The sequence below is a fragment of the Staurois parvus genome, unplaced genomic scaffold (genome assembly GCF_062004578.1).
Source record: "Staurois parvus isolate SC_StPar_1 unplaced genomic scaffold, SC_StPar_1.0 ptg001466l, whole genome shotgun sequence".
Taxonomy (NCBI): Eukaryota; Metazoa; Chordata; class Amphibia; order Anura; family Ranidae; genus Staurois; species Staurois parvus.
The window spans coordinates 103,412-126,061 of record NW_028319262.1 but is presented as its reverse complement, the minus strand read 5'-3'; the positions used below and the strand labels follow the sequence as shown (position 1 = coordinate 126,061).

At 47.6% G+C, this 22,650-nt stretch overlaps 1 protein-coding gene across 2 annotated transcripts in view; it reads left to right on the top strand.

The window, feature by feature from the left end:
* Positions 1–2,000: 2,000 nt before the first annotated feature.
* ERCC3 (ERCC excision repair 3, TFIIH core complex helicase subunit) overlaps positions 2,001–22,650 on the top strand; it is an 88,606-nt gene continuing 67,956 nt past the window's right edge. For both annotated transcript variants that reach the window (XM_089662395.1, XM_089662394.1), the window contains exons 1-6: positions 2,001–2,100; positions 7,813–8,015; positions 11,672–11,908; positions 13,930–13,979; positions 19,176–19,311; positions 19,406–19,570. In XM_089662395.1, coding sequence (XP_089518521.1) covers positions 2,073–2,100; positions 7,813–8,015; positions 11,672–11,908; positions 13,930–13,979; positions 19,176–19,311; positions 19,406–19,570 — 819 coding nt within the window. In that variant the 5' untranslated portion in view covers positions 2,001–2,072. The remainder of the gene's footprint in view (positions 2,101–7,812; positions 8,016–11,671; positions 11,909–13,929; positions 13,980–19,175; positions 19,312–19,405; positions 19,571–22,650) is intronic.

Genomic DNA, 22,650 nt, shown 5'->3' with positions numbered 1-22,650 from the left:
GTCACTGTCCTCCCCATGTCACTGCCCCCCACATGCCACTGTCCTCCCCATGTCACTGCCCCCCACATGTCACTGTCCTCCCCATGTCACTGTCCTCCCCATGTCACTGCCCCCCACATGCCACTGTCCTCCCCATGTCACTGCCCCCCACATGCCACTGTCCTCCCCATGTCACTGTCCTCCCCATGTCACTGCCCCCCACATGTCACTGCCCCCCCCACATGTCACTGTCCTCCCCATGTCACTGCCCCCCCACATGTCACTGTCTTTCCCATGTCACTGCCCCCCACATGTCACTGTCCTCCCAATGTCACTGCCCCCCACATGTCAGGTCCCACCATGTCACTGACCCCCCCACATGTCACTGTCCTCCCCATGTCATGCCCCCCCCCCAATGCCACTGTACTCCCAATGTCACTGCCCCCCATCATGTCACTGTCCTCCACCTGTCACGGCCCTCCCATGTTACTCCCCCCTCATGTCACTGTCCTCCCCATGTTGCAGCCCCACACATGTCACTGTCCTCCCCATTTCACTTCCCCCCCAAATGTCACTGTCCTCCCTATGTCACTGCCCCCCCCCTCGTGTCACTGTCCTCCCCATTTCACTTCCCCCCCAAATGTCACTGTCCTCCCTATGTCACTGCCTCCCCCCTCGTGTCACTGTCCTCCCCATGTCACTGACACCCCTACATATCACTGTACTCCACATGTCACTGACCCCCCCCACATGTCATGGCCCCAACATGTCACTCCCCCTTTCATGTCACTGACCCCCCCCCCAAATGTCACGGCCCCCCCATGTCACTGTCCTCCCATGTCATTGGCCCCCCTCATGTCACTGTCCTCCCATGTCAGTTCCCCCCCCCATGTCACTGTCCTCTCATGTCAGTTCCCCCCCCCATGTCACTGGCCCCCCACATGTCAGTGTCTTCCCCATGTCACTGACCCCCACACATCACTGTCCTCCCCATGTCACTTCCCCCCCCCCCAAATGTCACTGTCCTCCCTATGTCACTGCCCCCCCTCGTGTCACTGTCATCCCCATGTCACCGACCCCCCTACATATCACTGTACTCCACATGTCACTCTCCCCCCCAACATGTCATTCCCCCTTTCATGTCACTGACCCCCCCCAAATGTCACGGCCCCCCCATGTCACTGTCCTCCCATGTCATTGCCCCCCCTCATGTCATTGTCCTCCCATGTCACTGTCCTCCCCATGTCACTTCCCCCCACACACCACTGTCCTCCCCATGTCACTTCCCCCCACACGTCACTGTCCTCCCCATGTCACTTCCCCCCACACACCACTGTCCTCCCCATGTCACTTCCCCCGTCATGTCACTGACCCCCCCCCCCCCAAATGTCACTGTCCTCCCCATGTCACTGTCATCCCGTGTCAGTCCTTCCTTCCCCCCCCACGTCACTGTCATCCCATGTCAGTCCCCTCCCTCATGTCGCTGACCCCCCCACATGTCACTGTCCTCCCCATGTCACGGCCCCCCCACATGTCACTGTCCTCCCCATGTCACAGCCCCCCCCCCCCCCCCATGTAACTGTCCTCTCTCCGATCCATGATGCTCCCCAATACGCATCTTTGATCCACCTTGCTGGAGCATCGGCGGCTAGTGATCGGCGGGATGAGCGGCCTGTCAGTGTAATCAGCGGTGCAGCACAAAGGGGGTAACTGTGACAGCTCTGTGCTATGGATGGCGATCGGCTTCTTATGCCTAAAACCGTGACATGCGCAGTTGCTTCAGGGGGACAGATCTACATGGCGAGACAGATCTTGCCGCTACAATTGTATAGAAAGCACAGCGGAGCGCGCTGTCTCGCAGTGCGCATGCGCCCGTAGGCAGAGTAGACAGCGCATGCTATCCAGACAGTCCAGCCCGACAGGCGGAGAAACACGGACCCGGCCACGCCTCCTCTCTGAAACCTGCCTAGCGCACGTGACCGCTCATGCCTCTGAAGCCGGAAGCTGTCAACAAGGGGGCGTGGCATTCATAGGAAGTGCATGGTTTGCGGAAGACGTTGCTACGAGGAGAGGAGACACCGGCGGCCAGTGTGATGGGGAAGAAGGACAAGTCTGATAGGGGTACAGCGAGGAGGGAGCCTCGGCCTACATTACATCGTCCTGTCTGGTGGAGGCTGAGCAGTGCATGCTGGGAGCTAGAACCCGCAGTGGAAGCTGAGACTTGGGGGGGTCACATTAGTGGCTGTAGAGTCAGAGCATACTGGGAGTTCTAGGGGGGTCGGAGCATGCTGGGAGTTGTAGTGTGTCGGGGGATGGGGGTTGGAGCGTGTTGGGAGTTGTAGTGTGTCAGGTGTCACCGTATACTGGGGATTGTAGTGTCAGAACATGCTGGGAGTTGTAGTGTCAGGAGTGGCGTCACCGTATACTGGAGGTTGTAGTGTCAGAACATGCTGGGAGTTGTAGTGTCAGGAGTGGCGTCACCGTATACTGGGGGTTGTAGTGTCAGAACATGCTGGGAGTTGTAGTGTCAGGAGTGGCGTCACCATATACTGGAGGGTGTAGTGTCAGAACATGCTGGGAGTTGTAGTGTCAGAACATGCTGGGAGTTGTAGTGTCAGAACATGCTGGGAGTTGTAGTGTCAGAACATGCTGGGAGTTGTAGTGTCAGGCATCACTGTATACTGGAGGTTGTAGTGTCCAAACATGCTGGGTGTTGTGTGTCAGATGTCACCATATACTGGAGGGTGTAGTGTCAGAACATGCTGGGAGTTGTAGTGTGTCAGGAGAGGCATCACCGTATACTGGGGGTTGTAGTGTCCGAGCATGCTGGGAGTTGTAGTGTGTCAGATGTCACAGTATACTGGAGGGTGTAGTGTCAGGACATGCTGGGAGTTGTAGTGTGTCAGGCGTCACAGTATACTGGAGGTTGTAATGTCAGAACATGCTGGGAGTTGTAGTGTGTCAGATGTCACAGTATACTGGAGGGTGTAGTGTCAGGACATGCTGGGAGTTGTAGTGTCAGATGTCACTGTATACTGGAGGTTGTAGTGTCAGAACATGCTGGGAGTTGTAGTGTCAGATGTCACAGTATACTGGAGGTTGTAGTGTCAGAACATGCTGGGAGTTGTAGTGTTTCAGGCGTCACCGTATACTGGAGGTTGTAGTGTCAGAACATGCTGGGAGTTGTAGTGTCAGATGTCACCGTATACTGGAGGTTGTAGTGTCAGAACATGCTGGGAGTTGTAGTGTGTCAGGAGAGGCATCACCGTATACTGGGGGTTGTAGTGTCAGAACATGCTGGGAGTTGTAGTGTGTCAGGCGTCACAGTATACTGGAGGTTGTAATGTCAGAACATGCTGGGAGTTGTAGTGTGTCAGATGTCACAGTATACTGGAGGGTGTAGTGTCAGAACATGCTGGGAGTTGTAGTGTGTCAGATGTCACAGTATACTGGAGGGTGTAGTGTCAGGACATGCTGGGAGTTGTAGTGTCAGATGTCACTGTATACTGGAGGTTGTAGTGTCAGAACATGCTGGGAGTTGTAGTGTCAGATGTCACAGTATACTGGAGGTTGTAGTGTCAGAACATGCTGGGAGTTGTAGTGTTTCAGGCGTCACCGTATACTGGAGGTTGTAGTGTCAGAACATGCTGGGAGTTGTAGTGTCAGATGTCACCGTATACTGGAGGTTGTAGTGTCAGAACATGCTGGGAGTTGTAGTGTGTCAGGAGAGGCATCACAGTATACTGGAGGGTGCTGTAGCACAGATCAGGCTGTCGAACGCTGGGAGTTCAGTGGAGCTGTTCAAGGTAGAAATTAAAGCGGAGTTCCGGCCCCCGCCACCTCCAGGAAAAAAAAATTAAAAGCCGCTACAAATCCTGTAGCTGCTGACTTTTAATATTAGAGCACTTACCTGTGCAGGGATCCAGGCATGTCCTCACCCGAGCCCATTCTACAGTCGGGTGCTGGCTCCTCCATCTTGACTAAGAGAAACTAGCAGTGAACCCAAACTGAGCGGGAGGTGGGAGCGAGTACCCGTCAACAGGCACCCCCCCCCCCTCGAAGGTACCAAATGTGGCAGCAAAGGGGGCAGAAAAGTGGAGCTTCCACTTTTGGGTGGAACTCCGCTTTAAAATACTCTGAATAGCATTGGGATTTATTGCAACCTCTGTCAGGTTTTTATTGCTGTCTGTGGCCCCCACTGGATAGATCCTCTCCGTTCTGGTGACTGTTGTCACTGAGATATAAATCGATGAAACATTCACAGTTTACGTGTCACTAGAAGTAGAGGTGAGAGGAAATCTTTCAGCGGGGACACCTCTTCTGGTGACCATTACCCTCCGATGGGATTTCGTCTCACTTTTCTAGAGGTTTCTTGTGATTTCTGTCAGAATGTTTGCTCTGCGAAAATAATCTGTATATAATTTATGAAGACAGGAATCTGGAATTGAGGACATTTCTTACTAATTTTCAAAAACCAACTGATAATTCGAGTTCTTTATTTGCACTAATTGAAGACAAAATAAAAAGTAATAATGTGCAAAAATATATATTAACCGCCATAGAAGAAATTCTGCTACAGGGCGGCACGGGTGCGCATAATCACGTATATATGCGTGATTTTTGCATTTCCGGGTAGGGGGGCACACGGTCGTGGCTATCAATCACCAGGTCCCAGCCTATGATTACTCGCCAGCGCCTGGTGATTGCTGAGTATCTCCAATGGGGGGGGGGGGAACTGCTTGTTAACAAAATAGTTCTACCTCTCGGCTCCTGCACTGCTTTGGATGGCTGTGAAGCACACAGACACAGCACATAGTAAAACAGCACACAGTTAACCCTTTGATTGCCCGAGATGTTAACTCTTTCCTGCCCAGTATCATTAGTACAGTGTCAGTGCTCTTTTTTTTTTTTCCAAAACTGATCACTGAATTGGTGTCACTGGGGATGTCAGTGACACCAAGTCAGCCCTCCCCAGTGTCAGAATGCCCGCTGCAGTCCCACTATAAGTCGCTGATCGCCGCCATTACTAGTAAAAATAAAAAACTAAAATATATATATATATCGCCATTTGTAGGCACTATAACTTTCACGTAAACCAATTAATTTACACGTATTGGGATTTTTTTTAGCAAAGACACGGAGCAGAATACATTTTGGTCTAAATTTATGCCGAAATTAGATTTTTTTTTTTTTTGCTGGACATGTTTAATAGCAAAAAGCCAAAAATATTTTTTTTTCTCAAAATCGTCGGTCTTTTTTTTTTTAATACACAGACGATCAAATACCACCGAAAGAAAGCTCAATTTGTGGGTAAAAAGAACATAAATTTCATTTTGTGGGTAAAAAGAACGCAAATTTCATTTCGGTGCAGCGTTGCGTGACCGTGCGGTTGTCAAAGTAACGATGCGCTGTATCTCAAAAAATGTCCTGGTCAGGAAGGGGGGGGGTTAGTAAATCCTCTGGAGGGCAAGTGGTTAATAATAGAATCAGTGCAAAAGTTAATTTAGATCTAATAGGTGAAGATAAATAATACAATCAAAATAAAAGTACAGTTATCTAATTAAAATGTATTGGTTACAAATTCCAACCAGAAAATATCCGATATTAATGAAAGTGGACACATTCTACAATGCAGTGTAGGAAACTCGGTAACATATGACAAAATCGACCGCGTGTTCTCTCTACAACCAGATATTCAAAAGCTCAACATGTACCTTTTGTATTAATTGATTTAGAATACCTTACACAGGACAATACAATAAACTTAGAATCTATCTGTGGTCAAGAAGAAATGTTACACTAAGTTATCTACACGGCTCAAAAACATGAAAGGAACACTTTGTAATCAGAGTCTAGCATCAAGTCAATGAAACTCCTGGGACATTGATCTGGTCAGGTAAGTAGCAGAGGGGGATGGTAATATGTTTCGGCTGCTTTGGTGTTAATGAAATTGACAACAGGTGCACTAGGTGGGCAACAATGAGACGACCCCCAAAACAGGAATGGTTTTACAGGTGGAGGCCACTGACATTTTTTCCCTACTCATCTTTTCTGACTTTTTCACCAGTTTTACATTTGGCTAGGGTCAGTGTCACTACTGGTAGCATGAGGCCATACCTGGATCCTGCAGAGATTGCACAGGCAGTCCAACTCCTCCAGGATGGAACATCATTATGTGCCATTGCCAGGTTTGCTGTGTCTCCCAGCACAGTCTCAAGAGCATGGAGGAGATTCCAGGAGACAGGCAGTTACTCTAGGAGAGCTGGACAGGGCCATAGAAGGTCCTTAACCCATCAGCAGGACCGGTATCTGCTCCTTTGTGCAAGGAGAAACAGGATGAGCCCTGCCAGAGCCCTACAAAATGACATCCAGCAGTTTGCTGGTGTGAATGTCTCTGACCAAACAATCAGAAAGACTTCATGAGGGTGGCCTGAGGGCCCGACGTCCTCTTGTGGGCCCTGTGCTCACTGCCTGGCACCATAGAGCTTCATTGGCATTTGCCATTGAACACCAGAATTGGCAGGTCCACCACTGGCACCCTGTGCTTTTCACAGATGAGAGCAGGTTCACCCTGAGCACATGTGACAGACGTGAAAGGGTCTGGAGAAGCCATGGAGAACGTTCTGCTGCCTGTAACATGGTTCAGCATGACCGTTTTGGTGGTGGGTCAGTGATGGTCTGGGGAGGCATATCCATGGAGGGACACACAGACCTCTACAGGCTAGACAATGGCACCCTGACTGCCATTAGGTATCGGGATGAAATCCTTGGACCCATTGTCAGACCCTACGCTGGTGCAGTGGGTCCTGGGTTCCTCCTGGAGACAGTGCCTGGCCTCATGTGGGGAGAGTAAGCAGGCAGTTCCTGGAGGATGAAGGAATTGATACCATTGAATGGCCTCCACACTCTCCTGACCTAAATCCAATAGAACACCTCTGGGATGTCATGTTTCTGTCCATCCGACGCCGCCAGGTTGCACCTCAGACTGTCCAGGAGCTCAGTGATGCCCTGGTCCAGATCTGGGAGGAAATCCCCCAGGACACCATCCGTGGTCTCATTAGGAGCCCCCCCTGACGTCAGGCATGCATACAAGCACGTGGGGGCCACACAGACTACTGAGGACCATTCTGAGTTGCTGCAATGACATTTCAGCAAAATGGACTCGCCTGCTGCATCATTTTTTCACTTTGATTTTCGGGGTGTCTTTGAATTCAGTCCTCTGTAGGTCGATCATTTTCATTTCCATCAAACGATGGGGCATCCTTACGTTCCTAACACATCACCCCGTCCATGTCAGTATAGAGATCCAGCAGGAGATTTGTCCCCATTGAGATTTTCAAAGTGTTCCTTTTCATTTTTTAGAGCAGTGTACTTTGTCATCTATACCTAACTAAACCATTGACTAGAAACTGAAATCGACTTTGGGGATATTTAAAAGATAATCCTCACCCCAGAGGATTAAAATGAAGATAATTTATACTCCGGAGCGAACCATAACTGATATCAGACTAAACTGTTTAGCTGGAGATATAAGGCGAGTACAAATTGCCTGAAGGAAAATGAAAGTTCTACGTTACCAATATAAATGTCAGGGATGTCCGCTTTCGGTCTGCTCACTTCTATGTGTGTGAGTCCATCTGTTGTCTTCTGTCCTCTATTATCACCCCAAAAAACGTAGGCAGGCACAGCTTATCTCGCCGTGGTTTTTTGGGAAGGAACTCTCCCCGATGGCTTCAAAAAATAATCTCGAAGGGGTCATCACTCTTCCCTACTCTGTCCAAATCTAATAAAAGTTTTGATTCTTCATATAACTGTATTTTTCCTGTGTTCCAGAGAAAAAAAAGTCCAAAAAGCGTCACTATGATGAGGAGGACGATGATGATGAAGAACTCCCAGGCAATGATCAGGAGGCTGTGCCGTCGGCGGCTGGGAAGCAGGTGGATGAAACCGCCCAGAAAGTGGACGAGTATGGAGCTAAAGATTACCGATCCCAGATGTCCCTGAAGGCCGACCACTCCTCCCGTCCGCTTTGGGTGGTAGGTGTCAGAGGAGACCTACAGACTGTCATGGCTGACCCCTCCTGCGCTAGTCGTCCGGCTCTCACGCCGACCTTCTTGGCTCAGTATTTTGAGTCACGGACACTTTGTATACTCTGAGCAAAATGACAGCCAGGAAACTAGCATTTTCAGGAGGTGGTCAGCAATTTAGTACTTGTATTATTCCAATGAAAGGTTTACATTTATCTGCTATATTTTGCTCTGTCCGGCTCCTCCATTCCTCATCAGTATGCTAATGAAACATTTTTTAATAAAACCTTTCCATTTTCATTAAATGCATCATTTTAGATACAGTGCCTTGAAAAAGTATTCATACCCCTTGAAATTTTGTCACGTTACAACCAAAAACGTCAATGTATTTCATTGCGATTTGATGTGATTGACCAACACAAAGTGGCACATAATTGTGAAGTGGAAGGAAAATGAGAAATGGTTTTTTGAACATTTTTTACAAATATCTGAAAAATGTGGCATGCATTGGTGTTTAGCCCCCTTTACTCTGATATTCCTATCTAAAATCTAGTGGAACAAATTGCCTTCAGAAGTCACCTAATTAGTAAATAGAGTCCACCTGTGTAATTTAATCTCAGCATAAATACAGCTGTTCTGTGAAGCCCTCAGGAGTTTGTTAGAGAACATAAGTGAACATACAGCATCATGAAGGCCAAGGAACACACCAGACAGGTCAGGGATAAAGTTGTGGAGAAGTTTAAAGCAGAGTTAGGTTATAAAAAAATTATCCCAAGCTTTGAACATCTCACAGAGCACTGTTCAATCCATCATCCGAACATGGAAAGAGTATGACACAACTGCAAACCTACCAAGATATGGCTGTCCACATAAACTGACAGGCCGGGCAAGGAGAGCATTCATCAGAGAAGCAGCCAAGAGGCCCATGGGAACTGTGGAGGAGCTGCAGAGATCCACAGCTCAGGTGGGAGAATCTGTCCACAGGACAACTATTAGTCGTGCACTCCACAAATCTGGTCTTTATGGAAGAGTGGCAAGAAGAAAGCCATTGTTGAAAGAAAGCCATAAGAAATCCCGTTTGCAGTTTGTGAGAAGCCATGTGGGGGACACAGGAAACGTTGAAGAAGGGCCTCTGGTCAGATGAGACCAACATTTTGGCCTAAATGCAAAACATTGTGTGGTGGAAAACTAACACTGCACATCACCCTGAACACACCATCCCCACCGTGAAACATGGTGATGGCAGCATCATGTGGTGGGGATGCTTTTCTTCAGCAGGGACAGGGAAGCTGGTCAGAGTTGATGGGAAGATGGATGGAGCCAAATACAGGGAAATCTTAGAAGAAAACCTGTTAGAGTCTGCAGAAGACTTGAGACCGGGGCGGAGGCTTCCCTTCCAGCAGGACAACGACCCGAATCATCCAGCCAGAGCTACAATGGCATGGTTTAGATCAAAGCATCTTCATGTGTTAGAATGGCCCAGTCACAGTCCAGACCTAAATCCAATGGAGAATCTGTGGCCAGACATGAAAATTGCTGTTCCCAGACGCTCTCCATCCAATCTGACAGAGCTTGAGCGATTCTCCAAAGAAGAATAGGCAGAAATGTCCCTCTATAGATGTGCAAAGAGACATCCCCAAAAAGACTTGCAGCTGGAATTGCAGCCAAAGGGGGTCCTACAAAGTATTGACTCCGGGGGGCTGAATACAAATGCCGCCACACTTTTCACAGATTTATTTGTCAAAAATGTTGAAAACCAATTTTTCATTTTCCTTCCACAATTATGTGCCACTTTGTGTCGGTCCGTCACATCAAATCCCAATAAATACATTGATGTTTATGGCTGTGACATGACAAAATTTGGAAAATTTCAAGGGGTATGAAGACTTTTTAAAGGCACTGTACAGTGGGTATCATCGCTCCTCTATGCAGTGCTGCAGATTATGGCAGGCGGGAGATAAACCTACTACCTTTTTAAACTACTTTAATTTCTCATATGTTGCCATCCATGGTTCCTTCCTCCCCCCCCCCCCCCCCCCCCCATCAACATGCCAATGAAACATTTGCATAAAACCTTTCCCTTAGTGATGCACAGATATATCAGCCACCAAAAAGTGGACTATTGGCGTCCTGATGGGAGGAAGTGCCAGTAGTGATTGACAATGCAAAATCGTATCTCATTGACTTCAATGCAAAATCTCGTCTCATTGACATCAATGCAAAATTGTGTCCCATTGACTTCAATGCAAAAATACCTTTATTTTAAGTTTTATACATATTTCAGTTTATTTTCTGTCCAATTTTTGTGTTACTTTAAATAAAAGTTATTTTACAATATTGGTTTGTATTTTTGAAATTCATATTCATTTAAATTCATGATATTAAATAGTCGAATATAATACAATTATTTAATATTAAAAAAAATATTTATTTTTTTTTTTCAAAAAAATGTCCATTTTGGTTTTTGGCAAAGTGCATCCTGAGGCGGTCTCTGTCTGACTTGCTGCAGTTTCTTATGCACATTATGAGAAGCTCACAGTGTGCAGTGAAATCATAGTAAACTATCTCAGTCCAGAAGAGCCGGTACACCTGTGCAAGACTGAAGGGAGGGCTGGAGGTCAGATTTAAAACTGAACCTTGCCTAAGTATAAAAAAAAATTGTAGAGGCTGTCAGAGCATGCTGGGAGTTGTAGTGTCCCGGGAGAGGCTGTCAGCATGCTGGGAGTTGTGTCCAGGGAGAGGCTGTCAGCATGCTGGGAGTTGTGTCCAGGGAGAGGCTGTCAGCATGCTGGGAGTTGTAGTTTCCCGGTAGAGGCTGTGAGCATGCTGGGAGTTGTATTGTCCAGGGAGAGGCTGTCAGCATGCTGGGAGTTGTAGTGTCCTGGGAAAGGCTGTCAGCATGCTGGGAGTTGTAGTTTCCCGGTAGATGCTGGCAGTTGTAGTGTCCAGGGAGAGGCTGTCAGAATGCTGGGAGTTGTGTCCAGGGAGAGGCTGTCAGAATGCTGGGAGTTGTAGTGTCCCGGTAAAGGCTGTCAGCATGCTGGCAGTTGTAGTATCCCGGGAGAGGCTGTCCGCATGCTGGGAGTTGTAGTGTCTGGGAGAGGCTGTCAGCATGCTGGGAGTTGTAGTGTCCCGGGAAAATCTGTCAGCATGCTGGGAGTTGTAGTGTCTGGGAGAGGCTGTCAGCATGCTGGGAGTTGTAGTGTCCCAGGAAAAGTCAGCATGTTGGGAGTCGTAGTTTCCCGGGAGAGGCTGTCAGCATGCTGGGAGTTGTAGTTTCCAGGGCGAGGCTGTCAGCATGCTGGGAGTTGTAGTGTCCCGGGAAAAGCTGTTAGCATGCTGGGAGTTGTAGTTTCCCGGGAGAGGCTGACAGCATGCTGGGAGTTGTAGTGTCCCGGGAAAAGCTGTTAGCATGCTGGGAGTTGTAGTGTCCCAGGAGAAGCCGATTTAGAAAACTTGTCTGACCGCTATCCTTATTTCCTCCATGATGATTGGCCCCAGGGATCATCTGCCCCCCTATGCTTAACCCTGTACATGCTGAGAGTTGCAGTGTCCCAGGAGAGGCTGTCAGAGCATGCTGGGAGTTGTCCTGCTCTGCACCCTATACACCAGATTCTGATTTTTCCATCTGATTTCAGCATTCTTAATGTTCTTTCTCTTCACAGGCACCAGACGGGCACGTCTTCCTGGAGGCCTTCTCCCCGGTCTATAAATATGCCCAGGATTTCCTGGTGGCCATCTCTGAGCCGGTCTGCAGACCTCAGCATGTTCATGAATATAAACTCACGGCGTATTCGCTGTATGCCGCAGTCAGTGTGGGCCTACAGACCAGTGACATCATTGAGTATTTACAGAAGCTCAGCAAGACTGGCGTCCCGGAGGGCATCGTACAGTTCATCAAGGTGAGGGCCCGCTCCCACTGAGGGCCCCTTTGTTGTGTCTGGCACTTTCTTGCATTGGGTTCCCTCTTGTAGCTGTATCCTGCACTGGTCAGCAATGGAGGGTGCTGGGGAGGGTTTCTCCTGCAGAACATACTATGAAGTGGAGGGTTCTGGGTGGGTTTTTTTTTTTTTGTGTGTTCTCAACATTGCATGCTAGGTGGATTCATTTTCTAGGTATACAGTGGATATAAAAAGTCTACACACCCCTGTTAAAATGGCAGGTTTCTGTGATGTAAAAAAATGAGGCAAATCATTTCAGAACGTTTTCCACCTTTAATGTGAACTATAAACTGTATGACGCAATTGAAAAACAAACTTAAATCTTTTAGGGGGGGGGGAGTAAACATAAACAAAATAATGTGGTTGCATAAGTGTGCACACCCTCTTATAACTGGGGATGTAGCTGTGTTCAGAACGAAGCAATCACATTTAAAATCATGTTAAATAGGAGTCAGTACACACCTGCCATCATTTAAAGTGCCTCTGATTAACCCCAAATAAAGTTGTTCTAGTAGGTCTTTCCTGACATTTTCTTAGTCACATCCTACAGCAAGAGCCATGGTCCGCAGAGAGCTTCCAAAGCATCAGAGGGATCTCATTGTTAAAAGATATCCGTCAGGAGAAAGGTACAAAAGAATTTCCAAGGCATTAGATATACCATGGAACAGAGTGAAGACAGTCATCACATGGAGAAAATATGGCGCTACAGTGACTTCACCAAGAACTGGACGTCCCTCCAAAATTGAGGAGAAGAAAAATGGTCTGGGAGGCGGCCAAGAGGCCTACAGCAACATGAAAGGAGCTGCAGGAATATCTGGCAAGTACTGGCTGTGTGGTCCATGTGACAACAATCTCCCGTACTCTTCATATGTCTGGGCTATGGGGTAGAGGGGCAAGACGGAAGCCTTTTCTTTCTTATGAAGAAAAACATCCAAGCCCGGCTACATTTTGCAAAAACACATCTGAAGTCTCCCAAAAGCATGTGGGAAAATGTGTTCTGGTCTGATGAAACCAAGGATGGACTTTTTGGCCATAATTCCAAAAGCTATGTTTGGCACAAAAACAACACTGCACATCACCAAAAGAACACCATACCCACCGTGAAGCATGGTGGTGGCAGCATCGTGCTTTGGGGCTGTTTTTCTTCAGATGGAACTGGGGCCTTAGTCAAGGTAGAGGGAATTATGAACAGTTCCAAATACCAGTCAATATCCGCACAAAACCTTCAGGCTTCTGCTAGAAAGCTGAACATGAAGAGGAATTTCATCTTTCAGCATAACAACGACCCAAAGCATCCATCCAAATCCACAAAGGAATGGCTTCACCAGAAGAAGATGGAAGTTTTGGAATGGCCCAGCCAGAGCCCAGACCTGAATCCGATCGAAAATCTGTGGGGGGATCTGAAGAGGGCTGTGCACAGGAGATGCCCTCACAATCTGACAGATTTGGAGTGTTTTTGCAAGGAAGAGCGGGGAAATATTGCCAAGTCAGGATGTGCCATGCTGATAGACTCCTCCCCAAAAACACTGAGTGCTGGAATCACATCAAAAGGGGCTTCAACAAAGGATTACTGTAAGGGTGTGCACACTTATGCAACCAGATTATTTCAGTTTTTTTATTTTTACTTCTACCTAAAAGATTTCCGTTTGTTGTACAGTTTATAGGTCACATTAAAGGTGGAAAAAGTTCTGAAATTATTTTTCTTTGTCTCATTGTTTTACAACACAGAAACCTGACATAGTTACATAGTTAGTCTGGCTGAAAAAAAAAAGTCCATCCAGTTCAACCATTTAAAAAAATGTTTTTTGAACAGGGGTGTGTAGACTTTATATATCCACTGTAAATGCATTTCAATCAAGCCTCACTGAGCAGTGTAAGGGCTCTTTCACCCAGACCGCTGGGGAAGGGGGGGGGGGGGGGTGGTAAAAAAAACCCAGGTTGTTGGCTCTTTTCATCATCTATATTTCCTTTTACTTCTGCAGCTCTGTACTGTCAGCTATGGCAAGGTGAAGCTGGTTCTGAAGCATAACAGGTAATTGTTACCCCCCCCTTTTCTGATGCAATAATATTACAGATTTGATTATTCAGAATACTAAATTCACATAATTCACATGATCTCCGCAAGATTCTACATGAGAAAACCAGTCAGGATACAGAGAACAGATCCAGTAGTTTTGTCAGATGTACATTTTGGTCTTGGCTTGTCTCTAAGCTGGAATTGGGAATGAAATACAATGTGGAAATAAATGTATGTTTTTATGTAAGATCATAGATGCACAATAAGGTGTTACTAAACCCCCAACAGTACAATCAGTCTGTAGATGCAGTAAAGCATGCTTGTTATACTCAATGTGGAACCTAAGGGGTTAATCCTCTGCATTGTGTAAAAAGGCTGTTTGATCCTGCCTTCTCTGATCCTCCCCTTTTTCCAGTGTCCCCCTCTTATCTTCTGATAAGACATATTGTGTGGAGACACTCTGCAATTGTTCAGTTTGGTGTGTATTGCTAGAGAGGTTTTTTTTTTTTCCCCTTGGGAGAGTGCATGTGATCAGCACAGGCCCAATCAGCACTGTCCAGAGATCAGGGGTTCTGCGTCCTCCTAGAGCAGAAAGAAAACGCCTCCTACGAGCTTTAACCAGTACTCTGCTGAACCACTGATAGAAGTCACAAGATTGCTACATACTGCTGATGAGAAAAGGCATTTAGAAATTTATGTTTACTAAAATAATTGCATTTCCACGTTCTGTGTACTGTGGGAGACCAGATATAGTGAATGCAGGGTCCGGGGAGAGCGGATATAGTGAATGCAGGGTCCGGGGAGACCAGATATAGTGAATGCAGGGTCCGGGGAGACCAGATATAGTGAATGCAGGGTCCGGGGAGACCGGATATAGTGAATGCAGGGTCCGGGGAGAGCCGATATAGTGAATGCAGGGTCCGGGGAGAGCGGATATAGTGAATGCAGGGTCCAGGAGAGCGGATATAGTGAATGCAGGGTCTGGGGAGACCAGATATAGTGAATGCAGGGTCCGGGGAGACCAGATATAGTGAATGCAGGGTCTGGGGAGAGCAGATATAGTGAATGCAGGGTCCGGGGAGAGCGGATATAGCAAATGCAGGGTCCGGGGAGAGCGGATATAGTGAATGCAGGATCCGGGGAGAGTGGATATAGTGAATGCAGGGTCCGGGGAGAGCGGATATAGTGAATGCGGGGTCCGGGGAGAGCGGATATAGTGAATGCGGGGTCCGGGGAGAGACCAGATATAGTGAATGCGGGGTCCGGGGAGACCGGATATAGTGAATTCAGGGTCCGGGGAGAGCGGATGTCGTGAATGCGGGGTCCGGGGAGAGCGGATGTCGTGAATGCGGGGTCCGGGGAGAGCGGATGTCGTGAATGCGGGGTCCGGGGAGAGCGGATGTCGTGAATGCGGGGTCCGGGGAGAGCGGATGTCGTGAATGCGGGGTCCGGGGAGAGCGGATGTCGTGAATGCGGGGTCCGGGGAGAGCGGATGTCGTGAATGCGGGGTCCGGGGAGAGCGGATGTAGTGAATGCGGGGTCCGGGGAGAGCGGATGTCGAGAATCCGGGGTCCGGGGAGAGCGGATATAGTGAATGCGGGGTCCGGGGAGAGCGGATATAGTGAATGCGGGGTCCGGGGAGAGCGGATATAGTGAATGCAGGGTCCGGGGAGAGCGGATATAGTGAATGCGGGGTCCGGGGAGAGCGGACTTAGTGAATGCGGGGTCCGGGGAGAGCGGACTTAGTGAATGCGGGGTCCGGGGAGAGCGGACATAGTGAATGCGGGGTCCAGGAAGAGCGGATATAGTGAATGGCGGGGTCCAGGAAGAGCGGATATAGTGAATGGCGGGGTCCGGGGAGTGCGGATCTACTGAATGCAGGGTCCGGGGAGACCGGATACAGTGAATGCAGGGTCCGGGGAGAGCGGATATAGTGAATGGCGGGGTCCGGGGAGTGCTGATCTACTGAATGCAGGGTCCGGGGAGACCGGATACAGTGAATGCAGGGTCCTGGGTTTAGTAACACTTTAAAGTTTTCTCTTAGTCCTCTTGCAAGATCTTAAAAATACATACTGATTCCACACAGCTTCTTGTGATGGGGTGGCAACTTGGCTGCACTGCTCCTGAATTCAGTGCAGCGTTGTCACCTTCCTGTGCCTGCTTACATCACAGTGGCATGAAATGATTTTGCAGAGGGCATAGCTATCTGCATTGTCACTGCGGATTGACAAGCCTGTAGTTTATCAATCAACAGCAGGGCATATCTAGCCCCGCCTACTGTGTTTTAGAATGACAGGATCATCACTGCTGATTAAACCCCCCCCCCCCCCCTCCTACTGTAAGCTGTCATGGGGTAAGCACGCTTTGATAACTGGTGAAGTATTGTAGAACCCACAGGAGAGGAGGAGGAAGTACAGATCCACAGAATGGATGAAGCAGGAAGATCCTTGCACTGCAGCTCCTGAGGTACAGCTTCCTTTCCAGCAAGGAGAATAGAGCGCGGCACAGTAGTGACATCACCAAATCTCATTCCAATTCTGGTGACACTAGCAGTCAGAAGCAGCAGTGCCTTGGATGATTTCACGCTGCAGATATACAGCTATATATGAGGCTCAAGTGACAGTTGTGTCTAGGTGTGCTGCTATTTTTTAGATGGAATGAAAGGGAAAAAAAAGCACATTGTTTAGAGTACTTTTTTTGTGCACAATTATCATTTTCTAGATGTCTTGTAAGATAGCAGATCTTCACTTTTTGCATTCAGGTCCACTTTAAGTGTAGTGACCACACTGTCCATAGGGTCTGCTTTAACACCCCGGTCACACTGGGTGCGATTTGCATGCCATGCGACTTGCAAATCGTAGGCCAAGCCGCACCCTATTGTCCTCAACTACAGCAGTTCCAACTTGGTCGGAACCGCACCGATTTCTAAAGTAGTACGTTCTCTACTTTTGGTGCGATCTGCATAGACATCTGTGTCAGACGTCTTGCAAATCACACCTGAAATCGGCATGTCCCCCGACTTTGAAATCGTGCGACTTCACTGTAAGTCGCACGATTTCAAAGTTCTGGCTTGAGGTGACCGGGGTGTAAAGTGGAAGTCAAGCCTATACCTAACAAAGCTTAAATCTGCCCTCACCCCCCCATTCTAAACCTTTTCTATATATCCTGTAAAGGAAAGATGTCCATGCTTTTTTTCATGGTCATGTGATCTCCCCAGCGGCTGGCGTCCGTGAATTGGAGAGATCGCTGACAACTTTTAGGCTTGGTTCACATCTGTGCGGGTGGTGCCGTTGCGGATCCGCATGAAAATCCACCCACACAGAGGAATGCGGACCCACGGGCGGGTGCCATTAGTTCTAATGGCATGCCGCCCGCACTGGAAAACGCAACCGTAGTGAGAACCGAGGTTCCCGTGCGGTCTGCGTTTTCAGAAGACATGCAGGGACTCTTCCCTGCGTGTCATGGGGCACGGGAGTCCATTCAAATGAATGGGCTCTTGTGCCCGGTCAAAACGTGGCCCGCATGTATGTGAACCCGGGGTTAGGGGTTGTGTTGTCGGCTGTCCCTCTACACTGAAGCCGTCGCTGACAGCTCTCACATGGGTGACCGGAGCAGATTGCTCTCAGAATGGGTAAGTATGGACATCTCTTCACAGGGTAGATAGAATAGGATTTAGAAGCGGGGTGGGAGCAGGCATGAGGTTAGTTAGGAATAGGCTGTAGTGATCAGGGATTTATTTATTTATTTTATTTCAGGTACTTATATAGCGCCGTCAATTTCCGCAGCGCTTTCCATATATATTGTACATTCACATCAGTCCCTAACCCTCAAGGGGCGTACAATCTAAGGTCCCTAACTCACATTCATACATACACATACTAGGGCCAATTTAGACAGGATCCAGTTCACCTACCAGCATGTCTTTGGAATGTGGGAGGAAACCGGAGTACCCGGAGTAAACCCACGCAGGCACGGGGAGAACATGCAAACTCCAGGCAGGTGGTGCCGTGACTGGGATTCGAACCAACGACCCGAGTACTACCAGGCGGAAGTGCTAACCATTTAAAAGTTCATAATCATCATCTTGCCCCTCTGGCAATTCGACAAATGCGTCCAGGGCCTTGCCTCGTAGTCCTGGTGTCAGGTACCGAACCCATTGAGCTTGGGGCACATGGTACTGACGGCACGTTTTTTCAAAGGACATTAAGTAGGTGTCAATGTCACTGTCTTTGTCCATCACTGGAAATTTGGCTGCGCCCACGGAAAGAGTGCCGTCCCTGTGATCTAGGGACCCGAGGTTCTGACCCGGTCGTTGTGGCTGGAGCCTTGCCATCTCCAGCTCGTGCCGACGATCAGCTTTCCTCTGCACCGCCTCTCTCTCAGCCGCCCTTTCAGCTTGGCGTTCCGCAGCTTCTCTGTCAGCTGCTGCTTGGCGTTCAAGGAACTGCAAGTATGCCATAGGATCCATATCCATAACACGTTTCAGGGCTTTCTGCATCTGAGAAGAGTCCCTGCTGGTTACAAGTACCACGGTGCTAACGCGCTGAGGCGGTGGTGTGACGCTAACATTTGGTGATCCTCCAGTGTCCGTCTCTGTATGCCCATCCTGTGAGGCCGTCTCTGAGCCACTGGCAATGTGGGTATCGGGAACCCCTCCATGTTCAAGTTCCCCCGAGTTCTGATTTCAGCACTTTACATATATATTGTACATTCACATCAGTCCCCAACCCTCAAGAGGCGTACAATCTAAGGTCCCTAACTTACATTCATACATACACATACTAGGGACAATTTAGACAGGAGCCAATTAACCTACCAGCATGTCTTTGGAATGTGGGAGGAAACCGGAGTACCCGGAGTAAACCCACGCAGGCACGGGGAGAACATGCAAACTCCAGGCAGGTGGTGCCGTGGCTGGGATTCGAACCAACGACCCTAGTACTAGCAGGCGGAAGTGCTAACCATTTAGCCACTGTGCTGCCCCATTGAATATCGCTGTCCATAGACACAGGAAGAAGCAGCCACAGAGCACTATGGTAAAACTGGCTGCTGGCTTTGCAGTTCAGGCTATACACTGGATACATTCACTCGTGGTTCTCTGTAATGAGTGAAAAGTCTTCACTGGTGGAATCAAGGAACACAAGTCATGTGAAGGTGCAGTAATGTTGTAACATAAGAGTTTCTTACAATGCTCACATATTCCCTTCTCAGGTACTTTGTAGAGAGCACCCACCCAGAAGTCATCCAGGACCTCCTACAAGATGGTATCATCCGTAGCTGCAGACTGCGCAATGCGGAGGGCGAGGACACGGAACTGATCACCGAAACCTTTACCAGCAAGTCAGCTGTAAGTGATGCCCATTGATGGGCTCTCCTTACCCCGGGTTGAACGGCTTCATCCCATTATTACTTATAACTCTGCCTGCGCTCTGGTGTTGCAGATCTCCAAGGCCAGTGACCCCGCCAGCGGACCCTCCACCTCCCAGGTTCCCGAGGAGCAGAACAAAGCCGATGTCCCTGCCGACTTATTTGACTTTTACGAGCAAATGGACAAGGAGGAAGAGGAGGAGGAGGAAACGCAGACCGTGTCCTTTGAGGTCAAACAGGTAAAATTCGGTGGCAAATGGCAGCTCTTTTAACCATTAGCCGCCCGGCCTATAGCCGTTTGGCGGCGGCAAAAATGCTTCACCATTCCGGGTGCACGCCATTTGGCGTGCTCCCGCACATGCGCAGTTTGCGCGGTTGCAGAGGCGCGCAGCGGCGCGATCTGTCACCGGCTGTGTACCTCGGACACGGCCGATGACAGATCTGAGTACCAGCCCCCGTTGCCGGTGCCATGTGACCTGCTGTGACCAATCACAGCAGGTCACATGACAGTTGTACACAATGGATGGCTTCATTCATGCCATCCATTGTATACTAGTGCCTAGCTGTGAATGGTCACAGCAGGTCACATGCACATGTCATGTGATTAGCTGTGGCCAAATCACAGCTAAGCACAAAAAAAAAAACAAAAAAAAAAAAAAACGGGAATGAATCGATTTCATTCTGGTAAATGCTTGCTTATAGCAAAGTAATTCTTTGCTATAAGCAAATTCTGTAAAAAAAAAAAAAAAAAAAAAATACTGATCACTTCCCCAAAGTAGTACGTTACTATGGTAACATTGTACTACTTTGGTCATAGTAAAACATGAAAAAAAAATCTTAAAAAAAATTAAAGTAATAAAAAATATTTTTTTTTTTTCATACTGTCACCAGTCAGTGTCCCTGTTCACCGCCATGCCAGTTATATGATGACGCTGTACTGCACTGGTGACAGTATGTAAAAACAAAATAGTGAAAATAATTTTTTTCATTTTTTAATTTTCCGAAAAAGTATGACAAAAAAATACAACTTCAAAAAATGCGCCATGCCTCTTATGAAGTACGTCGGACTGTCTACTCTGCAAAAAGGGGTCATTTGGGGGATATCTGTACTGTCCTGACATTTGGGGGATATCTGTACTGTCCTGACATTTGGGAGATATCTGTACTGTCCTGACATTTGGGGGATATCTGTACTGTCCTGACATTTGGGGGATATCTGTACCGTCCTGACATTTGGGGGATATCTGTACCGTCCTGACATTTGGGGGATATCTGTACCGTCCTGACATTTGGGGGATATCTGTACTGTCCTGACATTTGGGGGATATCTGTACTGTCCTGACATTTGGGGGATATCTGTACTGTTCTGACATTCTTGGACCTCAAGAAATTAGATTGGCTGTCAGTACTTCAGGATTGATCAATATTCAGATCTATACCATAGTTTGTGAGCTCTATAACTTTCCTACAAACTAAATAATACATCCTAATTTGGGTTATTTTCACCAAAGACATGTAGCAGAATACATCTCGGCCTAAATTTATGAAGAACAATTATTTACAAACTTTTATAACAGAAACAAAGAAAAACGTGTTTTTTTTTTCAAAATTTTCTGTCTTTTTTTGTTAATTTAGCAAAAAATAAAAACCCCAGCGGTGATTAAATACCACCAACAGAAAGCTCTAGTTGTGTGAAGAAAATGATAAAATTTTAGTTTGGGTACAATGTTGTATGACCGCGCAATTGTCATTCAAATTGTGAGAGCGCTGAAACCTGACAAATGGCCTGGGCAGGAAGGTGTAAAATTGCCCGGTATTGAAATGGTTAAGGCAGGTGTTGGTTCTGGTTGGCTACAAATTGATTTGGCTCTGCCCTCTTGAAGGGGCACTTCAGACCAAAATTCGTTGTCGAACTAGACACAGCTGGACAGAATGGTGCCAGTAATATTCATGCTGACATTTACATGATTTTACTCACCTGGCCTCTCAGTTCTGCAAATACCTCTGATGGTATTAGACCACTCAGATCACAGACGCAATGTACAGAGCTGATTGGAGTGGCTCCATGCCTTGTGATCCATGTGATGACCAATCACAGAGATCACAAATGTAAACACACTCTAGTGTAAGAGGAACTCCTAAACGAAGGATCATTCATTAGGATCAGATCACATCCTATCTCTGTATGTGACCTGTATATTAACCCCTCAGCTCCCTTATCCTGCACATTAACCCCTTCACCTCCTGCTCCCTCTGTTCCTGCATGTAAATTTGACCACTTGCCCTCCTGCGGACTTACCCCTCCCCCCCTTCCTGACCCGGCCACTTTTTGCATTACGGCGCTGCATTACTGTAACTGACAATTGTGCGGTCATACAACGCTGCACCCAAATGAAATTTATGTCCTTTTTTTCCCACGAATTGAGCTTTCTTTCAGGGGTATTTGATCACCTCTGCGTTTTTTAATTTTTGGGCTATAAAAAAAAAAAAGACCAACAATTTTGACTTTTTGCTATTAAACATGTCCAGTAAAAAAATGTTAATCTAATTTCGTCATAAATTTCGGCCAAAATGTATTCTGCGGCATGTCTTTGCGAAAGCAAAATCCCAGTACTTGTAAATTAATTGGTTTATGTGAAAGTTATAGCATCTACAAATGGCGGTATATATACTGGAATTTATTATTAGTAATGGCGGCGATCAGCGACTTATAGTTATTCCTTGTGTGCTCCAAATTGTAATATTAATATGCGCTCACCTGCATGAAAGCCTAATATTAAATTTAGGCAGACATTACTTTGTGTCCTTAATTGTGGTTTGGTATATTCAGTTGCTGTACAATTGGGATCTGCTAGGTCAGGGGTAGGCAACCTGAGAGCCGCAGGACTACAAGTTCCATCATGCCTCTGCAAGTCATAGCTGTAACTGTCAGTTTTGTAATCTTTGCAATGCCTCATGGGAAATGTAGTTCCACAACAGCTAGAGAGCCGCAGGTTGCCCACCCCTGTGCTAGGTGATGGATTTCCTAAGTAATCCACTCCTTAATTGCAGGTATGGGTGCAGAGACCTCCTCCCTCCTTGCACTGCGGGATTACTCCTCCGTCCCTCCGTTTTTTCTCCTTAATTCTCCACCGTTTTGAATATGTGAAAGAGAGGGAATATAGTGCCTTATCCTTTTAAAACGTTTTATCTGGTGCCCAATATACTTATGCACTCACATTGTATAAAAACATAACACGCTTTGTAAACACATGAGAGCCTCCTCTGTGTGTGTACCGCACACAGCCTATATTCGCCATCTAGTCCTTGGGTGCGTGGT